Source organism: Pomacea canaliculata, linkage group LG11, assembly GCF_003073045.1.
Source record: "Pomacea canaliculata isolate SZHN2017 linkage group LG11, ASM307304v1, whole genome shotgun sequence".
NCBI classification, from domain to species: domain Eukaryota; kingdom Metazoa; phylum Mollusca; class Gastropoda; order Architaenioglossa; family Ampullariidae; genus Pomacea; species Pomacea canaliculata.
Genome location: NC_037600.1, coordinates 1,896,418 through 1,914,452, shown reverse-complemented (window position 1 = coordinate 1,914,452; position 18,035 = coordinate 1,896,418). Strand labels below are relative to the sequence as shown.

At 43.4% G+C, this 18,035-nt stretch overlaps 1 protein-coding gene across 4 annotated transcripts in view; it reads right to left on the bottom strand.

Annotated features, from left to right (window-relative positions):
* Nucleotides 1-17,538, bottom strand: part of LOC112575968 (fibrinogen gamma chain-like) — a 30,732-nt gene extending 13,194 nt beyond the window's left edge. Inside the window, exons 1-12 of one of the 4 annotated variants that reach the window (XM_025258152.1) lie at nt 17,473-17,538; nt 16,947-17,098; nt 16,479-16,631; nt 15,482-15,739; nt 14,766-14,900; nt 14,298-14,450; nt 12,613-12,870; nt 11,901-12,035; nt 11,433-11,585; nt 6,373-6,624; nt 5,512-5,630; nt 2,832-2,928 (exon numbers count right to left, since the gene is read on the bottom strand). In XM_025258152.1, the coding sequence (XP_025113937.1) occupies nt 2,832-2,928; nt 5,512-5,630; nt 6,373-6,624; nt 11,433-11,585; nt 11,901-12,035; nt 12,613-12,870; nt 14,298-14,450; nt 14,766-14,900; nt 15,482-15,739; nt 16,479-16,614 (1,696 nt within the window). In that variant the 5' untranslated portion in view covers nt 16,615-16,631; nt 16,947-17,098; nt 17,473-17,538. Of the gene's footprint in view, nt 1-2,831; nt 2,929-5,511; nt 5,631-6,372; nt 6,625-11,432; nt 11,586-11,900; nt 12,036-12,612; nt 12,871-14,297; nt 14,451-14,765; nt 14,901-15,481; nt 15,740-16,478; nt 16,688-16,946; nt 17,099-17,472 lie in introns of those variants that run through there. The other 3 variants (XM_025258153.1, XM_025258155.1, XM_025258154.1) reach the window with 3 other exon arrangements.
* Between the last annotated feature and the right edge of the window lie 497 nt (nt 17,539-18,035).

Here is an 18,035-nt window from a genome sequence, read left to right as displayed (position 1 = left end):
TAGGGTGGTAAGGTGTCAACACACACACACACACACAGACAGACTAGGGTGGTAAGGTGTCAACACACACACACACAGACTAGGGTGGTAAGGTGTCAACACACACACACACACACACAGACTAGGGTGGTAAGGTGTCAACACACACACACACACAGACTAGGGTGGTAAGGTGTCAGTACACACACACACACACACACACAGACTAGGGTGGTAAGGTGTCAACACACACACACACACACACAACACACAGACTAGGGTGGTAAGGTGTCAACAACACACACACACACACACAACACACACACACACAGAGACTAGGGTGGTAAGGTGTCAACACACACACACACACACACAGACTAGGGTGGTAAGGTGTCAACACACACACACACAGACGCACACACACAGACTAGGGTGGTAAGGTGTCACGTACACACACACACCACACAACAGACTAGGGGTGGTAAGGTGTCAACACACACACACACACACACAGACTAGGGTGGTAAGGTGTCAACACACACACACACACACACAGACTAGGGTGGTAAGGTGTCAACACACACACACACACACAGACTAGGGTGGTAAGGTGTCAACACACACACACACAGACACACAGACTAGGGTGGTAAGGTGTCAACAACACACACACACACACAGACTAGGTGGTAAGGGTGTCAACACACACACACACACAGACTAGGGTGGTAAGGTGTAACACACACACACACACAGACTAGGGTGGTAAGGTGTCACAACACACACACACACAGACTAGGGTGGTAAGGTGTCAACACACACACACACACACACACAGACCTAGGGTGGTAAGGTGTCAACACACACACACAGACACACACACAGACTAGGGTGGTAAGGTGTCAACAACACACACACACACAGACTAGGGTGGTAAGGTGTCAGTACAACACACACACACAGACCAGTAGGAAGGTGTCACACACACACACACAGACTAGGGTGGTAAGGTGTGTCAGACTAACACACACACACAGACTAGGGGTGGTAAGGTGTCAGTACACACAGACACACACAGACTAGGGTGGTAATGTGTCAGTACACACACACACAGACTAGGGTGGAAAGGTGTCAGTACACAGACACACACACAGACACAGACTAGGGAGGTAAGATGTCAGTACACACACACACACACAGACTAGGTTGGTAAGGTGTCAGTACACACACACACAGACTAGGGTGGTAAGGTTACAATACACACACACACACAGACACAGACTAGGGAGGTAAGGTGTCAGTTACACACACACACACACACACACACACACACAGACTAGGGTGGTAAGGTGTCAATACACACACACACAGACTAGGGTGGTAAGGTGTCAATACACACACACACACACAGACTAGGTGGTAAGGTGTCAACACACACACACACACACACAGACTAGGGTGGTAAGGTGTCAATACACACACACACACAGACTAGGGTGGTAAGGTGTCAGTACACACACACACAGACTAGGGTGGTAAGGTGTCAGTACACAGACACACAGACTAGGGTGGTAAGGTGTCAATACACACACACACAGACTAGGGTGGTAAGGTGTCAATACACACACACACACAGACTAGGGTGGTAAGGTGTTAATACACACACACACACAGACTAGGGTGGTAAGGTGTCAGTACATCACACACACACACAGACTAGGGTGGTAAGGTGTCAACACACACACACACACACACACACACACACACACACACACACAGAGACTAGGGTGGTAAGGTGTCAACACACACACACACACACAGACTAGGGTGGTAAGGTGTCAATACACACACACACACAGACTAGGGTGGTAAGGTGTCAGTACACACACACACACACACACAAGAGACTAGGGTGGTAAGGTGTCAACACACACACACACACACAGACTAGGGTGGTAAGGTGTCAATACACACACACACACAGACTAGGGTGGTAAGGTGTCAGTACACAGACACACAGACTAGGTGGTAAGGTGTCAGTACAACAGACACACAGACTAGGTGGTAAGGTGTCAGTACACAGACACACACACACGTGCCAACTCATATACACAGACTTGTATTTACACACAAAGCGATATAGCTTTAAAATGGTATGAAACTATGATCATGACACACATACACAGGTGGTTATAAGACAATTCTCACAGACTACATGTAAACTAATACAAATAAATAGACAGGTTGACGGACATTTTTACACACTATATCCTTATTCACAGCAAAACAAAGTTATAGACTGTAATACAACTACACTAAATGTTTTAGCTACTGTGTATTAATAAAGTTCTGAACCTATCCACACCCTGCAATCAGATAATCCTACAGAAAACCAAAAAAAAAAAAAAAAAAACAACCCCAAAAACAAGAAATAATAAACAAAACAAAAATAAAACAAAGCAAAACAAAAAAAAATTCACATTATATGCCGCAGTGATGTATTTCCTCGCAACCTTCGTGTTTCTTTCTATTTGAGACTTTGGCAACTGAGACACTACAGGATCATCAGCCATCCATTCATTGCATGACTAGCATCATCATTATCACAGCAAACAGAGCATGCTAAGGAAACAGTACACAAACTAGTGAGCAACAAGCATCGTACAACAAAAGTATAATACAACAACAGAAACAGCAACCTGTGTATTCACCAGTAGACATCACACAAACAACACAATAAAACACAATACTGACTACAGCCTGACTTTGAATGTAAAAACAAATGTTGAGGTTACAGTTATGCAGGAGGAGGGATAATGCCAGAGAATGCAAGAGATATGTCAACATCTTACCCAGCCAGAACTCTCCAGAGAGGTCACCAAACCCGTTTACATAGTCTGTCCAGCTCCGGTTGAAGTCAACTGTGAAGTCGCGACGTCTCTGGATGACCTGCACATGACACAAGTTCACAGGTCGTTACTATGGATACCAAGGCGCAGCATGTCGACAGGATTCAGCACTAATCACAGTTTAATGAGTTAACAAACGATGAGTCATAACTGATAAAATATAACAGCTTGTGACTTTATTAGCTGTGATCATGATTATAATGTCAACACTTGACGGTTACAGTGAACATAGTGTAGTATATAGTGTAGTATACAGTGTAGTATATAGTGAAGTATATAGTGTAGTACAGGGATGCACAACCTACGGCCCGCGGGCCATATCCGGCCCGCGACGCGGTGCCATCCGACCCGCGAAACTTCTGCCCACAGTGCAGGAAATCGGCATATTAGTAATAAAAGAAGACCTTAAAAAAACAAAAAAGAAAAAAAGGAAGAAGAAGTATTTAACCCTACGTAGGGGCGTTTCCCAATCTTTTTTTCGATGGACGAACATTTCGATTCAGTGCTCTGACTTGGTGTCTCTACGATGAGGCCGGACATTCAGAAGTTGGTTTCGGGTAAACAACTTCAAATATCCCACTAATTACTACATAATTAATGGTAAGTACAACTTGTTTCTAATAAAAATGGTATCTGCTCTATTTTTTTTTCCTTTTTGTATTTTTGCGGTGAAGTGGCCCGCGACACGGCTGTCCGAAATGGATATGGCCCGCAGGCCGAAAAAGGTTGGGCATCACTGGTGTAGTATATAGTATAGTATATAGTGTAGTATATAGTGTGTGTAGTATATAGTGTAGTATATAGTGTAGCAATATAGTGTAGTATGTAGTGTAGTATATAGTGTAGTATACAGTGTAGTATATACTGCAGGGCTTCTGGCAGCGGTTCTCAACCTGTGGGGCGCGACCCCCCAGGGGGTCGCGACGTGCCTACAAGGGGGTCGTGAAGGTGGTCCTTTTTTAAAAGTTTCTTATACTGGTATTAGTGAAATTAGCTTAGATTGTGTAACCGAGTGGTGAGGGCGATCAAACTCCAAATCTCTTCTCCCTATTCAAGTACACTGTCTCGACATGCAGTGACTTCTCACTTCCAAAACTCAAAACACAATCCCCCTCTCAACAATTAAGCCTCCAATCTCCCTCCTCTCGCCTTTTGCCCTCTCTCTCCCCCAATCTGTCATCTCTGACTCCCCTCTCCCTCTCCAGTCACACCTCTCTCTTTTTTTTAAAAAAATATCTAAAAGGCACGCATTCAGGAAACGTCCATCATTCACACCCTTTCGCCCTCGCACGTGCTCAGTCCTAGTACTCTAGGTCCCTGACAGAAGGCCATGACCAGACAGTGCGGGGTGGAGGCTTAAGAACGACCGATGACTGCTGCTAATGGCATATTTATCGGACATATTTGAGAAGCTGAACGTTGTGAATACTTCTATGCAAGGGAAAGACACCACCATGTTACAAACAACTGACAAGATGAATGCTTTCGTCCGAAAAATTTCGTTGTGGACGCAAAAGATACGCCAAGAAAATATTTTTGATATGTTTCCGTGCTTGTGTAAGTGCAAGGCTGACAACTTGAATCTTGATCAGGTGAAGAATGTAATTATTGCCCATCTAAACGGACTGCAAGAAAGGTTTCAGCATTACTTCGCTGAAATTGATGTGACTAAATACGAGTGGATTCGTAATCCATTTCTGGCTGATCCTAGCACAAGCGGGTTGTCCACGCAAGAAGAAGAGCAGCTCATCGACCTTTTCGAGTGACCAATCCCTGAAAATGGTCTTCCAAACAACACCAGTGCCAACATTCTGGATTAGCGTCAACGGTGAATATCCTCTCCTTTCTGAGAAAGCAATGAAAGTTCTTCTGCCATTTTCAACTTCGTATTTGTGTGAGCAAGGATTTTCAGCATTGGCAGCACTGAAGTCTCAATACAGAAATCGTGTGGACGCAGAGGCTGAGCTGCGAATAGCAGTGGGTACGAACATCGCACACAGGTTCGCTTCTCTATGCAACAGCAAGCAGGCTCAACCTTCTCATTAATCAAAGTGAGTGTCCAATAAAATAATATTGATTAGCACCACAGAATTTGCTTTAGTAAAATTTCATTAACAGTTATACTTCTTGCAGATACGAACTTTGTTCTTCCCTTGTTGAATTGCATTGATTTCCTCGACGCGGCGTTCGAGGTTAGCTAAGGCTCCTTTCCCCCCCGCTCTTCCACCGACCTAGCTGGCTAAGGGGTGTCGCGGACTACCGGTGTTCGTCAGGGGGGTCGCCACAAGTAAAAGGTTGAGAACCGCTGGGTTAAAGGATGCGACTACAAACAGCCGACACACGCACACCAACACACTAGATGTCGGTCTGTCTACAACCATCCTCAACCCACGGAGTCTACCAGCGACATAGACAAACTGTTGGAAACAGAAGGTGGACAAGCATCTCTCCTGCTTTGTGTTGTAAATGTCCAAAGATATCAAAGACAAATTATTCGTGGATACTATGAGATGTAAGGATGTGACCCTGGGTATAAGTGGTGTCGCACTGTTATGAGCAGGATACAGTGTGCAGGTGAGATGCTAGCTGAGTCATACACACTGACAAACACGACCACACTTACCGTCCAGCCGCCGCCCGCAGTGTCCATATCACACCACATTGACCGAGGTCCCCTAAATGATACGTCAATGGTGTAGACACCACTCTTCGCGCCTTTGATCAGCCAGTCTACACATGTCACTATTTGTACACAAACAAATCATTCCGATCGTTAGGAATTGTTATAAAGGGCGCAGTGGAACTTCGTACAATGACGGAACAATGGAGGACAAGTACAGCAATAACCATGACAACTTCAATAGCTAATCACACAACAGTCAAGGTAAAGACTGAATCCCTCAGGCAAAGTGTTTATATGTGATTACAGCACACAGTTCACACTGCTCTGATACAAGACAGTCACACTTGCTGACCGCCGGTAACACTAACCATCCCATAACATATTCTTGTTCCTCCTCCTTAATGTCACTTCTGCCTCCTCATCTTCATAGCCACTTCCTCCTCTAACCTTTACAATCAGTTTTGTTCTAAAGTAATAAAGTGACAGTTAGTAACGACTTTCACGTAGAGTAGACAACAAAGATATGTGGTAGAGGCAGCTGTGATGTTCTTCATCCATACATTCCCCTCTGTGGTGCTCTAGTACATTAACCCTTAACCCAATGTATCTGAGGTTAACTGTCATCTTACAATTATTAGAAAGGAAGAAAACCGTTAGCTCGTGGACGTGAATAAACACTGAATGCTAAACTCTGTAAATACGAAATATTATGTAAACATTGAGACGACAGTTGTTTGATGAAAATAAATACTGTAAACAACTTACTAGAGTATCTTTACTGTAAGAAACACACAAACTGACGGCAGACAACGTGTGGGGACAAGCTGAGTACTACTCATCCTTCTACTGCTTCTCACTTACGTGCAACAAAACACTCCTTCCTTGCTTGATAGAAACCAAAATGGCATACACATCGTCCTGACAAACAATCGCTGTGTGGGTCAGGACAGTCAATTCTGCTTTTACACAGCAAGTTGTGCCAGTTATCGTTTGAGGCAAAAATGGACTTGCAGGATTTCTGGTAGTGGGTCCAGCCTTCACTCTGCTTAGGAGACCAGTCGGAGTTAGAATGACGAGCGGTGACATCATGAAGCCGACACTGACCTCCACTGGCTGTCACAGAAGGTAGAGAGACAGAGACATAAGTGAACATGATGCAAAACATTTTGAACAAAGAAGAGTGAAAGCAAGTAATGTGAACATTTCACTAAAGGTTATTGTGTTACTGAAAGGTTTCCAGCAAAAGGCGCGGTACGTAGTTGTTTATTTGTTATTGTTTATTGTTGTCTTGCTAGCAGCATGCCTGTCACACACTAGTTGTACAATAATTATAAAGTGGAATGTTTTCTCCATTCCTGCTGTGCTCCCCCAGTGTTGTCAGTCCATGGTCCTGATGCTAGAGTCCTGGATGTCTTGTTGTCAGTGTCAGAGCTGCAGGGCGAGCTGAGGAGGTCTGGCACTTATCTATCATTAGCGATGACAAGACATCTTCCACAGATGACAGTGTAGTTTCCTAGATAGCATTCTCTTGATAAATGTGAGATAAGTGTGACACGATAACCACTGTCCAAGTTCTATATGATTCTAGATCGTTGTATTTGAGTTAAAGACTTTAAAATAGTCACGATACTTGTTTGTTGTTTAGCTAAACCACTTGTCATTCAATGTTCATGCAACAACAAGTGTATGCAAGCAGTGCCAGATAGATAAAGGTTAGCTGCCATGTGTCTTAAGTAACAATAACTAATAAGCCTATATCACGGCAAGGCAGCCAGATCTGTAAACAGATGCCACGTGCAGAGAAAGAACGAGATGCCCGAGACGAGAAATGAACTCGTGGCAGCCAACCTTCACTGTATTGGTGACAGGCGCTAACCGTTGCGCCACCGGGCCGCTGACAGAAGAAGGAGACACAGACAGCAAAGGAAGAGAAGGATGAACACGACTGATGACTTCTTCTTCTTCGTCGTTCACTCAAATGGACACGCCTGCCTCCTGCACAAATGATGCTGTGCGCCGCAGGTCCTCCAGGCTGCCGTGTAGCTTCCTCAATACTGGCGTCTCATCAGTCCAAATGCGGTGCCTGAGTTCTTCGTGCATAGGACATTCTTGCAGTAGATGTGCTGTTGTCTGACTGCCTGTCTGGCACGGGCACTGGTCTGTCTGGCCGATCCGGAGCTTGGTGTATAGGTGGTAATTGAGACGGTTGTGGCCTGTCCTCAGCCTGAAAATAATGACCTGCTCAGCCCTTGTAAGCAGGTAGTATGGGTCGTTTCGGTTTAAACGTGGGTGCTGCTGCAGCCACTTGTTGTGCTGTTTGGCCTTGATGATGGATTTGACTTCGCTGTAGGTGGTGGACCTGTCTTGCTGCTCTTTTGTGGATCCTTCCTTGGCAAGAGTGTCTGCGGCTTCGTTGCCAAATACACCACAGTGGGAGGGAATCCACTGTAAGACGACTGTGCAGTCTCCGCATAAGGAGGAGAGAGCAGTGGACAGGTCGTTCAGTTTCTTGTCTCTGGCAGTCTGTAAGGCCTGCAGAACAGACAGTGCGTCCGTAAAGAAGACGACGTTGTTGGAGGTGTCTGGACTGTTTTCAACGTGGGTGGCACCGGTCTGAATGGCAACTGCTTCAGCCTTGAAGTTGGTGGAGTAGAGGCCGGTTGCGAGAGAAAGACGGTCTTCTCTTCCTCCTGGGTACCGGATGTAGATTCCGGCGCCACCATTCTTCACGGCTTGTTCAGCTGACCCGTCAGTGAACACGTGAGTCCACTGATCTTGTGGGAAGTTGTTGTGGATATACTCCATAGTACAGGACTTCTTCACAGCGTCTTGGGAGTCTTTCTTGCTGACACCAGGGATGCTGCAGTGAATCAGGGGGAAAGCAGTTTCATTCCATGCTGGGTTTGTCCGGCACAGGGGGATCTCTCTGGGGTCGTGTTCCAAGATATCTTGGTGTTTTCGTTCAAGGATCCTCGCCTGGTGGATGAAACTTCCCCTTTTCAACCTTCCCTTCGTCGGCTGAGCCAGTCTGTTTCTCATGGGGTGATTTGGAAGTCTCTTGAACTTGGCGGCTTGGACGAGCATCTTTGTGTCACGTAGGTCCTCAAGTGGTTCCAACCCTGTGATTGTCTCCAGTTCTTGTATGGGCGTAGACCTCATGGCTCCAGTGATGAGTCTGGCTGCTTGGTTCTGAACCTTGCTGACCTTCTCAAAGTTGGATTTTGCTGCGGTGCCCCATGCTGTCATGCCATACTCTAGGACTGGTCTGACCCTTCCGGTGTACAGCTTCTTGAGGATTCTGTCATCCGCGCCCCAGTTCGTGCCAGCCAACTTCTTCATAATTGCAAGTCGCACTTTGGCTCTGGCTTCGACCTTCTTGGTCTGAGGCTTCCAAGTAAGTCTCTTATTGAAGGTTACCCCAAGGTAGGTAGGGTTGTCCTCCAGTGGGAGAATCTGTCCATCGAACTTCAGAGTGGCCTTCTGTTCCCTAGTGGACAGACTAAAGATAGTGTAGGTGGTCTTTTTGGGGTTGACTTTGACAAGCCACCTCTTCGTCCAGTCCTGCAGGACATTAAGCGCCTCTTGGAGTCGGTAGTTGGCAGTTGTCAGGTGTTCTTCTGTGCACCAAAGGACCAGGTCATCTGCATAGATGGCTCCTTGGACATTTCGGGGGAGGTCCTTGATGATGTCGTTTATGAAGACAAGGAACAGGGTAGGACTGAGTACTCCCCCTTGAGGAACTCCTTCTCTCAGCGTCTTCTTTCGGCTGTATGTTCCACCAACGTGGACTCTGGCCTTCCTATTTTTCAGGTATTGAGAGATCCACTGGTACATACAGCCAGATACGCCATACTTCTGGAGTTTCAACCTCAGTCCATCTTTCCAGACCTTGTCGAAGGCCTTTTCCATGTCTATCCACACCGTCAGCGTGTGCTTCTTGTCCTGGTAACCATCTTCGATCTTCTGGGCGATGTATGCAACCTGGTCTTCAGTTGAGCGATGTTGTCTGAAGCCTGCTTGTTCTGGTGTAAGGATGTTGTTCTTTTCCAAGTGCCATGATAATCTGGTGTTGATGAGGCGCTCCATTAACTTGCCCACGCAACTGGTGAGGCTTATGGGTCTGTAACTGTCCACCTTCGCTCGGTCTTTGCCTTTCTTGTGGACAGGCACCATGTCTGCCTCTCGCCAGATTTGTGGGACATGGCCGCTGTTCCAGCTGTTGTTGAAGAGGTCGAGGAGTTTGGTCTTGGCTCGTGGGCCCAGGTGTTGCAGCATTTCATTGGTGACCTTATCTGGACCAGGGGATTTCTTCTGACTTAGGGTCTTGACTGCTTCTTCAAACTCTCTCATGTTGAAAGGTTTGTTCATGTAGTCTTCCTGGTGTTTTCGCTGGCTGAATTCTCTTCTTTCTTCATGAACTTGCTGTTTCTTTTCTTCTGGTACTGTGATGTTGCTGACCTCTTTATAGCTGTCAATAAAAGCGTTTGCTGCTTTTCTACCTGTTAGCATATCTTGTGCTTGTTGTATGACGATCGGTGCACTTCTAGTATTTTCATCATTCATCGCCCTTGCCAGCTTCCATAACTTGTTTCCTTCTCTGTCTAGGTTCAGTTCCTCTGTCTTTTCTCTCCAGCTCTTTCTTGCAGCTTTGTTGCAGGCTTTTCTGTATTTGGCGCTTGATTCTTTCAGTGCTATGTTGTTTTCTATGGTGGGGTCATTCTCAACCTTTTCCCTGGTCTTGGAGACTTCATCTTCTAGTGCTTGGAGTTCTTCTGTCCAGTATGGCCTATAGTTCTTTCGTGCGCCTCTTGGTATTGTTTCTGAAGCAGCTTTTAAGATCGCCTTGTTGAATGCATCGATGGCACGGTTGATGTTCTGGTCCGCCACACGTATTCCTTTTGATGACTTATAAAAACAAATGAAGGAAACGCGAGGAAAAAAAAGAGAATAACACCTGAGAGTGTCGGTATTCAACAGAGGAGGACGAGGAGGGAAGGAGCAATAAACGGGATAAGTGGAGAAAGGAGCGGTTGACAAAGGACAAGCATGATGTGGACTATGTGAGTATTGCTCAAGGTGAGGTGTGGCTTCAGTGCCAAGTGAACAGATTCCATGATGGACAGGTGCGTAGGTAGAATAGAAAAGTTGTATTGTTTATCTGCACACAAGTAAACATTCCGGGGCCTGAAGAAGTCAAAGTCATTGTGTGGAGGGCTGAGTACCACAGACTGTGCAGGTAGCAATTGATATTAGCCTCGGTTCATACTTTTGTTATTTATGTTTTTATGCCAGTTCACCTGCAACTGTTTGAGCATCATTTCAGGCCAGTACACCAAAGAAAACAAGTTCATTGGTGGACGACTGAGCTATTCTTCCATTTGTGACTTGTATTCAGTCGTAATGAAAGTGGAAGTGTGTAGTAAACACAGGAGTTTATCTGTGTATATGTGGTGTAGTACATTGACACTCACTGCAGTAGTAACTAGACAGTCGTGGGTTCAGTGTGATTCTACCTTTACACTTTCTTCCTACAGAAACTAACAACTATCAAAAGTTAATTAGCACATTAGCAATGTTATAATCATGTAATTTCACTCACTTTGTTGTATCCTCACTAAATGTATTAATCACCTTTTGTATTCAAAATGTTTGTAGATTATGGCGCGTGAAGTTTACTGTGAAATGTGTTTGTAGTCTTTATGTAGGCGACTACAGATGGTAGAAATATACACAGACAACATATTTCAACAGTGTTGCCATTGTTTACGGGTTTCCGTTGATTTTGTTGACAAAGCGTGCTATTAATAGAACACAGCGCAGGACACGTGAAGCAGACTTTAGCAGTTGTAGAGTGCACAGTCACCTGCCATCTCTAACATCATGTTAGTATACCAATGTTTCAAGCTTTTACACATACAGACCTTTGAAGTCAAAGGTGAGGCAAGTCTTGTTTATCTGGCACCTGTCCTTGCAGTCTTCCACAGTGAGTCCATCCTCGCTACCAATGAGGTTTTCACGTAGAGCGCTGTCAGGATAGTCTGTGAAGCTGTCCTGCATGTCGTCTGGGCTACAAGCTAATGTAAACAACTGTGGTCAGCAACTATTTACACACTGTTGAAGTTGAAGTTCATTGTTCTACATTTACACTCATTTCCAACAACATCCATAATCAAGTGAATCCATTTCCAATTTGTTTTCGGCCCACGTGTTGTCTTTCATTCTTTATTCCTTTTATTCAGTCTATCTATATGCGGCTATGTTGTTTTACAATTTATTGCTTTAAGAATAAGAAAATCATAGAAAAGCTCTTCCGTTTCTAACTGCAACAAGCCGACAACAAAGTGGAGTTTGTTGCTGTCAATCACACCACAGAACCATTGTCTACTCACTGTTAGTACACGTGTCGTGTGTGGTGTAGAAATACCCGGGTTCACACCTACAGACACGTTTGTAGCACTCGGCGTGGGGCGCATCGCAGTCGTCGTCTGTCGTGCAGCTTGTGTTGTGCCACTTCTTCAGCTCGCCTACAAGACAGTCACACTTACTGACCGCCGGTAACACTAGCCATCCCATAATTGTAGCTCTGTGTCTACGAGTATCTGACTGCCACGTGTACATATTTTATTCCTCCCCTTAATATCACTTCTGCCTCCTCATCTTCATAGCCACTTCCTCCTCTAACCTTTACAATCAGTTTTGTTATAAGTAATAAAGTGACAGTTAGTAACGACTTTCACTAGAGTAGACAACAAAGATATGTGGTAGTGGCAGCTGTGATGTTCTTCATCGACACATTCCCCTCTGTGGTGCTCTAGTGCTTTAACCCTTAAAGTGATTAACCCAATGTACCTGAGGTTAATTGCCATCTTACAATGATTAGAAAGGAAGAAAACCGTTCGCTCGTGGACATGAATAAACAGTGAATGCTAAACTCTGTAAATCCGAAATATTATGTGAACATTGATGACAGTTGTTTGATGAAAATAAATACTGTAAACAACTTACTAGAGTATCTTTACTGTAAGAAACACACAAACTGACGGTAGACAACGTGTGGGGACAAGCTGAGTACTACTCATCCTTCTACTGCTTCTCACTTACTTGCAACAACACACTTCTTCTGTGCTTGATTAAAGTGGAATCCTGAGTGGCATAGACATCGTCCTGACAAACAATCGCTGTGTGGGTGATGACAATCAATTTTGTTGTTACACAATAAGTTGTACCAGTTATCGTGTGAGGCAAAAGTGGACTTGCAGGATTTCTGGTAGTGGGTCCAGCCTTTGCTCGTCTTAGGATACCAGTCGGAGGGAGACTCATGAGCGGTGACATTATGAAGCCGACATTGACCTCCACTGGCTGGCAAGGGAGGTAGAGAGACAGAGACATAACTGAACATGATGCAAAACATTTTGAACACAGAAGAGTGAAAGCAAGTTATGTGAACATTTCACTAAAGGTTATTGTGTTACTGAAAGGTTTTCAGCAAAAGGCGCGGTACGTAGTTGTTTATTTGTGATTGTTTACTGTTGTCTTGCTAGCAGCATGCCTGTCACACACTAGTTTGACAATAATTATAAAGTGGAATGTTTTCTCCATTCCTGCTGTGCTCCCCCAGTGTTGTCAGTCCATGGTCCTGATGCTAGAGTCCTGGATGTCTTGTTGTCAGTGTCAGAGCTGCAGGGCGAGCTGAGGAGGTCTGGCACTTATCTATCATTAGCGATGACAAGACATCTTCCCACAGATGACAGTGTAGTTTCCTAGATAGCATTCTCTTGATAAATGTGAGATAAGTTTGACACGATAACCACTGTCCAAGTTCTATATGATTCTAGATCGTTGTACTTCAGTTAAAGACTTTAAAATAGTCACGATACTTGTTTGTTGTTTAGCTAAACCACTTGTCATTCAATGTTCATGCAACAACAAGTGTATGCAAGGAGTGCCAGATAGATAAAGGTTAGCTGCAAGGTGGATTAAGTAACAATAAATAGGTAGAATAGAAGAGTTGTATAGTTTAGCTGCACACAAGTAAACATTCCGTGACCTGAAGAAGTCAAAGACATTGTGTGGAGGGCTGAGTACCACAGACTGTGCAGGTAGCAATTGATATTAGCATCGGTTCATACTTTTGTTATTTATGTTTTTATGCCAGTTCACCTGCAACTGTTTGAGCATCATTTCAGGCCAGTACACCAAACAAAACAAGTTCATTGGTGGACGACTGAGCTATTCTTCCATTTGTGACTTGTATTCAGTCGTAATGAAAGTGGAAGTGTGTAGTAAACACAGGAGTTTATCTCTGTCTATATGTGGTGTAGTACATTGACACTCACTGCAGTAGTAACTAGATAGTCGTGGGTTCAGTGTGATCCTACCTTTACACTTTCTTCCTACAGAAACTAACAACTATCAAAAGTTAATTAGCACATTAGCAATGTTATAATCATGTAATTTCACTCACTTTGTTGTATCCTAACTAAATGTATTAATCACTTTTTGTATTCAAAATGTTTGTAGATTATGGCGCGTGAAGTTTACTGTGAAATGTGTTTGTAGTCTTTATGTAGGCGACTACAGATGGTAGAAATATACACAGACAACATATTTCAACAGTGTTGCCATTGTTTACGGGTTTCCGTTGATTTTGTTGACAAAGCGTGCTATTAATAGAACACAGCGCAGGACACGTGAAGCAGACTTTAGCAGTTGTAGAGTGCACAGTCACCTGCCATCTCTAACATCATGTTAGTATACCAATGTTTCAAGCTTTTACACATACAGACCTTTGAAATCAAAGGTGAGGCAACGCTTGTCAGTCTGGCACCTGTCCTTGCAGTCTTCCACCGTGAGTCCATCCTCGCTATGAATGAGGTTTTCACGTAGAGCGCTGTCAGGATAGTCTGTGAAGCTGTCCTGCATGTCGTCTGGGCTACAAGCTAATGTAAACAACTGTGGTAAGCAACTATTTACACACTGTTTAAGTTGAAGTTAATTGTTCTACATTTACACGCATTTCCAACAACATCCATAATCAAGTGAATCCATTTCCAATTTGTTTTCGGCCCACGTGTTGTCTTTCATTCTTTATTCCTTTTATTCAGTCTATCTAAATGCGGCTATGTTGTTTTACAATTTATTGCTTTAAGAATAAGAAAATCTTATAAAAGCTCTTCCGTTTCTAACTGCAACAAGCCGACAACAAAGTGGAGTTTGTTGCTGTCAATCACACCACAGAACCATTGTCTACTCACTGTTAGTACACGTGTCGTGTGTGGTATAGAAATACCCGGGTTCACACCGACACTTGCGCTTGAAGCATGTGGCGTGGTGCACATCGCAGTGGTCGTCAGTCGTGCAGCTTGTGTTGTGCCACTTCTTCAGCTCGCCTACAAGACAGTCACACTGGCTGACCGCCGGTAACACTAGCCATCCCATAATTCTAGCTCTGTGTCTACGAGTATCTGACTGCCATGTGTACATATTTTATTCCTCCACTTTAATGTCACTTCTGCCTCCTCATCTTCATAGCCACTTCCTCCTCTAACCTTTACAATCAGTTTTGTTCTAAAGTAATAAAGTGACAGTTAGTAACGACTTTCACTAGAGTAGACAACAAAGATATGTGGTAGTGGCAGCTGTGATGTTCTTCATCGACACATTCCCCTCTGTGGTGCTCTAGTGCTTTAACCCTTAAAGTGATTAACCCAATGTATCTGAGGTTAATTGCCATCTTACAATGATTAGAAAGGAAGAAAACCGTTAGCTGGTTGACATGAATAAACAGTGAATGCTAAACTTTTTAAATCCGAAATATTATGTAAACATTGAGATGACAGTTGTTTGATTAAAATAATTACTGTAAACAACTTACTAGAGTATCTTTACTGTAAGAAACACACAAACTGACGGTAGACAACGTGTGGGGACAAGCTGAGTACTACTCATCCTTCTACTGCTTCTCACTTACTTGTAACAACACACTCCTTCTTTGCTTGATTGAACATGAAGCCTGGACGGCATAAACATCGTCCTGACAAACAATCGCTGTTTGTGTCAGGACAGTCAATCCTGCTTTTACACAGTAAGTTGTGCCAGTTATCGTTTGAGGCAAAAGTGGACTTGCAGGATTTCTGGTAGTGGGTCCAGCCTTCACTCTGCTTAGGAGACCAGTCGGAGTTAGAATGACGAGAGGTGACACCATGAAGCCGACACAGACCTCCACTCGCTGGCACAGAAGGTAGAGAGACAGAGACATAACTGAACATGATGCAAAACATTTTGAACAAAGAAGAGTGAAAGCAAGTTATGTGAACATTTCACTAAAGGTTATTGTGTTACTTAAAGGTTTTCAGCAAAAGGCGCGGTACGTAGTTGTTTATTTGTGATTGTTTACTGTTGTCTTGCTAGCAGCATGCCTATCACACACTAGTTTGACAATAATTATAAAGTGGAATGTTTTCCCCATTCCTGCTGTGCTCCCCCAGTGTTGTCAGTCCATGGTCCTGATGCTAGAGTCCTGGATGTCTTGTTGTCAGTGTCAGAGCTGCAGGGCGAGCTGAGGAGGTCTGGCACTTATCTATCATTAGCGATGACAAGACATCTTCCACAGATGACAGTGTAGTTTCCTAGATAGCATTCTCTTGATAAATGTGAGATAAGTGTGACACGATAACCACTGTCCAAGTTCTATATATTTCTAGATCGTTGTACTTCAGTTAAAGACTTTAAAATAGTCACGATACTTGTTTGTTGTTTAGCTAAACCACTTGTCATTCAATGTTCATGCAACAACAACTGTATGCAAGGAGTGCCAGATAGATAAAGGTTAGCTGCAAGGTGGGTTAAGTAACAATAAATAGGTAGAATAGTCTAGCTGCACACAAGTAAACATTCCGGGACCTGAAGAAGTCCAAGTAAGTCATTGTGTGGAGTATACCAATGTTTCAAGCTTTTCCCATACAGACCTTTGAAATCAAAGGTGAGGCAAGTCTTGTTAGTCTGACACCTGTCCTTGCAGTCTTCCACAGTGAGTCCATCCTCGCTACCAATGAGGTTTGCACGTAGAGCGCTGTCAGGATAGTCCGTGAAGCTGTCCTGCATGTCGTCTGGGTTACAAGCTAATGTAAACAACTGTGGTCAGCAACTATTTACACACTGTTTAAGTTGAAGTTAATTGTTCTACATTTACACGCATTTCCAACAACATCCATAATCAAGTGAATACATTTCTAATTTGTTTTCGGCCCACGTGTTGTCTTTCATTCTTTATTCCTTTTATTCAATCTATCTAAATGCGGCTATGTTGTTTTACAATTTATTGCTTTAACAATGCGAAAATCTTATAAAAGCTCTTCCGTCCCTGACTGTAACAAGCTGACAACAAAGTGGAGTTTGTTGCTGTCAATCACACCACACAACCATTGTCTACTCACTGTTAGTACACGTGTCGTGTGTGGTATAGAAATACCCGGGTTCACATCTACAGACACGTTTGTAGCACGTGACGTAGGGAGCATCGCAGTCGTCGTCAGTAGAGCATCCTACATTGTGCCAAGTCTTTGGCGGACAGTCTGCGTCTTGGCAACTAGAATTTGTACTTTTGATAATTCTTAATAAATCAATGTTATTAATTATTTATTTTATATATACTATTTATAGCACATCAGACATCACATGATACATCAAGTAAGACATTAAATGTTAACATACATAAAAATAAACAAACAGAGAGACAGGGCGCTCCGGGAAGTGAAGCCAGCAGTGTGAGACAATAGACTATGGTGAAACATGTCACTAAAACAAACAATTCTTATTTAAATGTTTGTCATTATTTACGTATTATTTTAGACGACTAACAAACGATCAGTGTTTCAGTTTGTTACTGACTACATAAAAAGCTGATTGTTAAACCTTTGTCATGTATTGTAAGGCAAAAGACAAGAAGTCAACACGGTTTACCTTCCTGTCCCCTTCGTCGACACGAAAGGAGCGAGTGAGAGTAGAAATATAAAAGAATCGCAGCATTGTATCACCTGTTAAGCACATGCAACAACGAGAAGTTTCGTGAGTCTTTCTCGTGTAATATTTCTTTATTATATTAATTTAAATCAGAAAAATATTTACGACGTAGAATATAAAAAATTCATAATAAAATAATTTTCAAGTATCAGTCGTACAAACATCCACAAAAGGAAGCGATCCCTCAAAGCTTAAGACTAAAACTAGGTTAGTGTGTCTGGCATGCATGAAGACAGAAAGTACAAAAGACAAAGTGTCAAAGGTGACAACAAATAGCAATCAACAAAGATTTATAGGAAAGACAGCCTATTCAAGAGATAGGAACTAATAAATAAGAGAAAAGGTCAGTAATGTAACTTGTTACAACACAGTAGGTATGCTTCTCCCTTTGATACATTATTTCATAAAGAGTGTACAGACAAAAAGTGACTAGTAGTGTCTAAGAAAGTGTAGAAAGAAGAAAATACAGGAAGACAGAACAGCTTATAGCAGAGAAAGAAAAG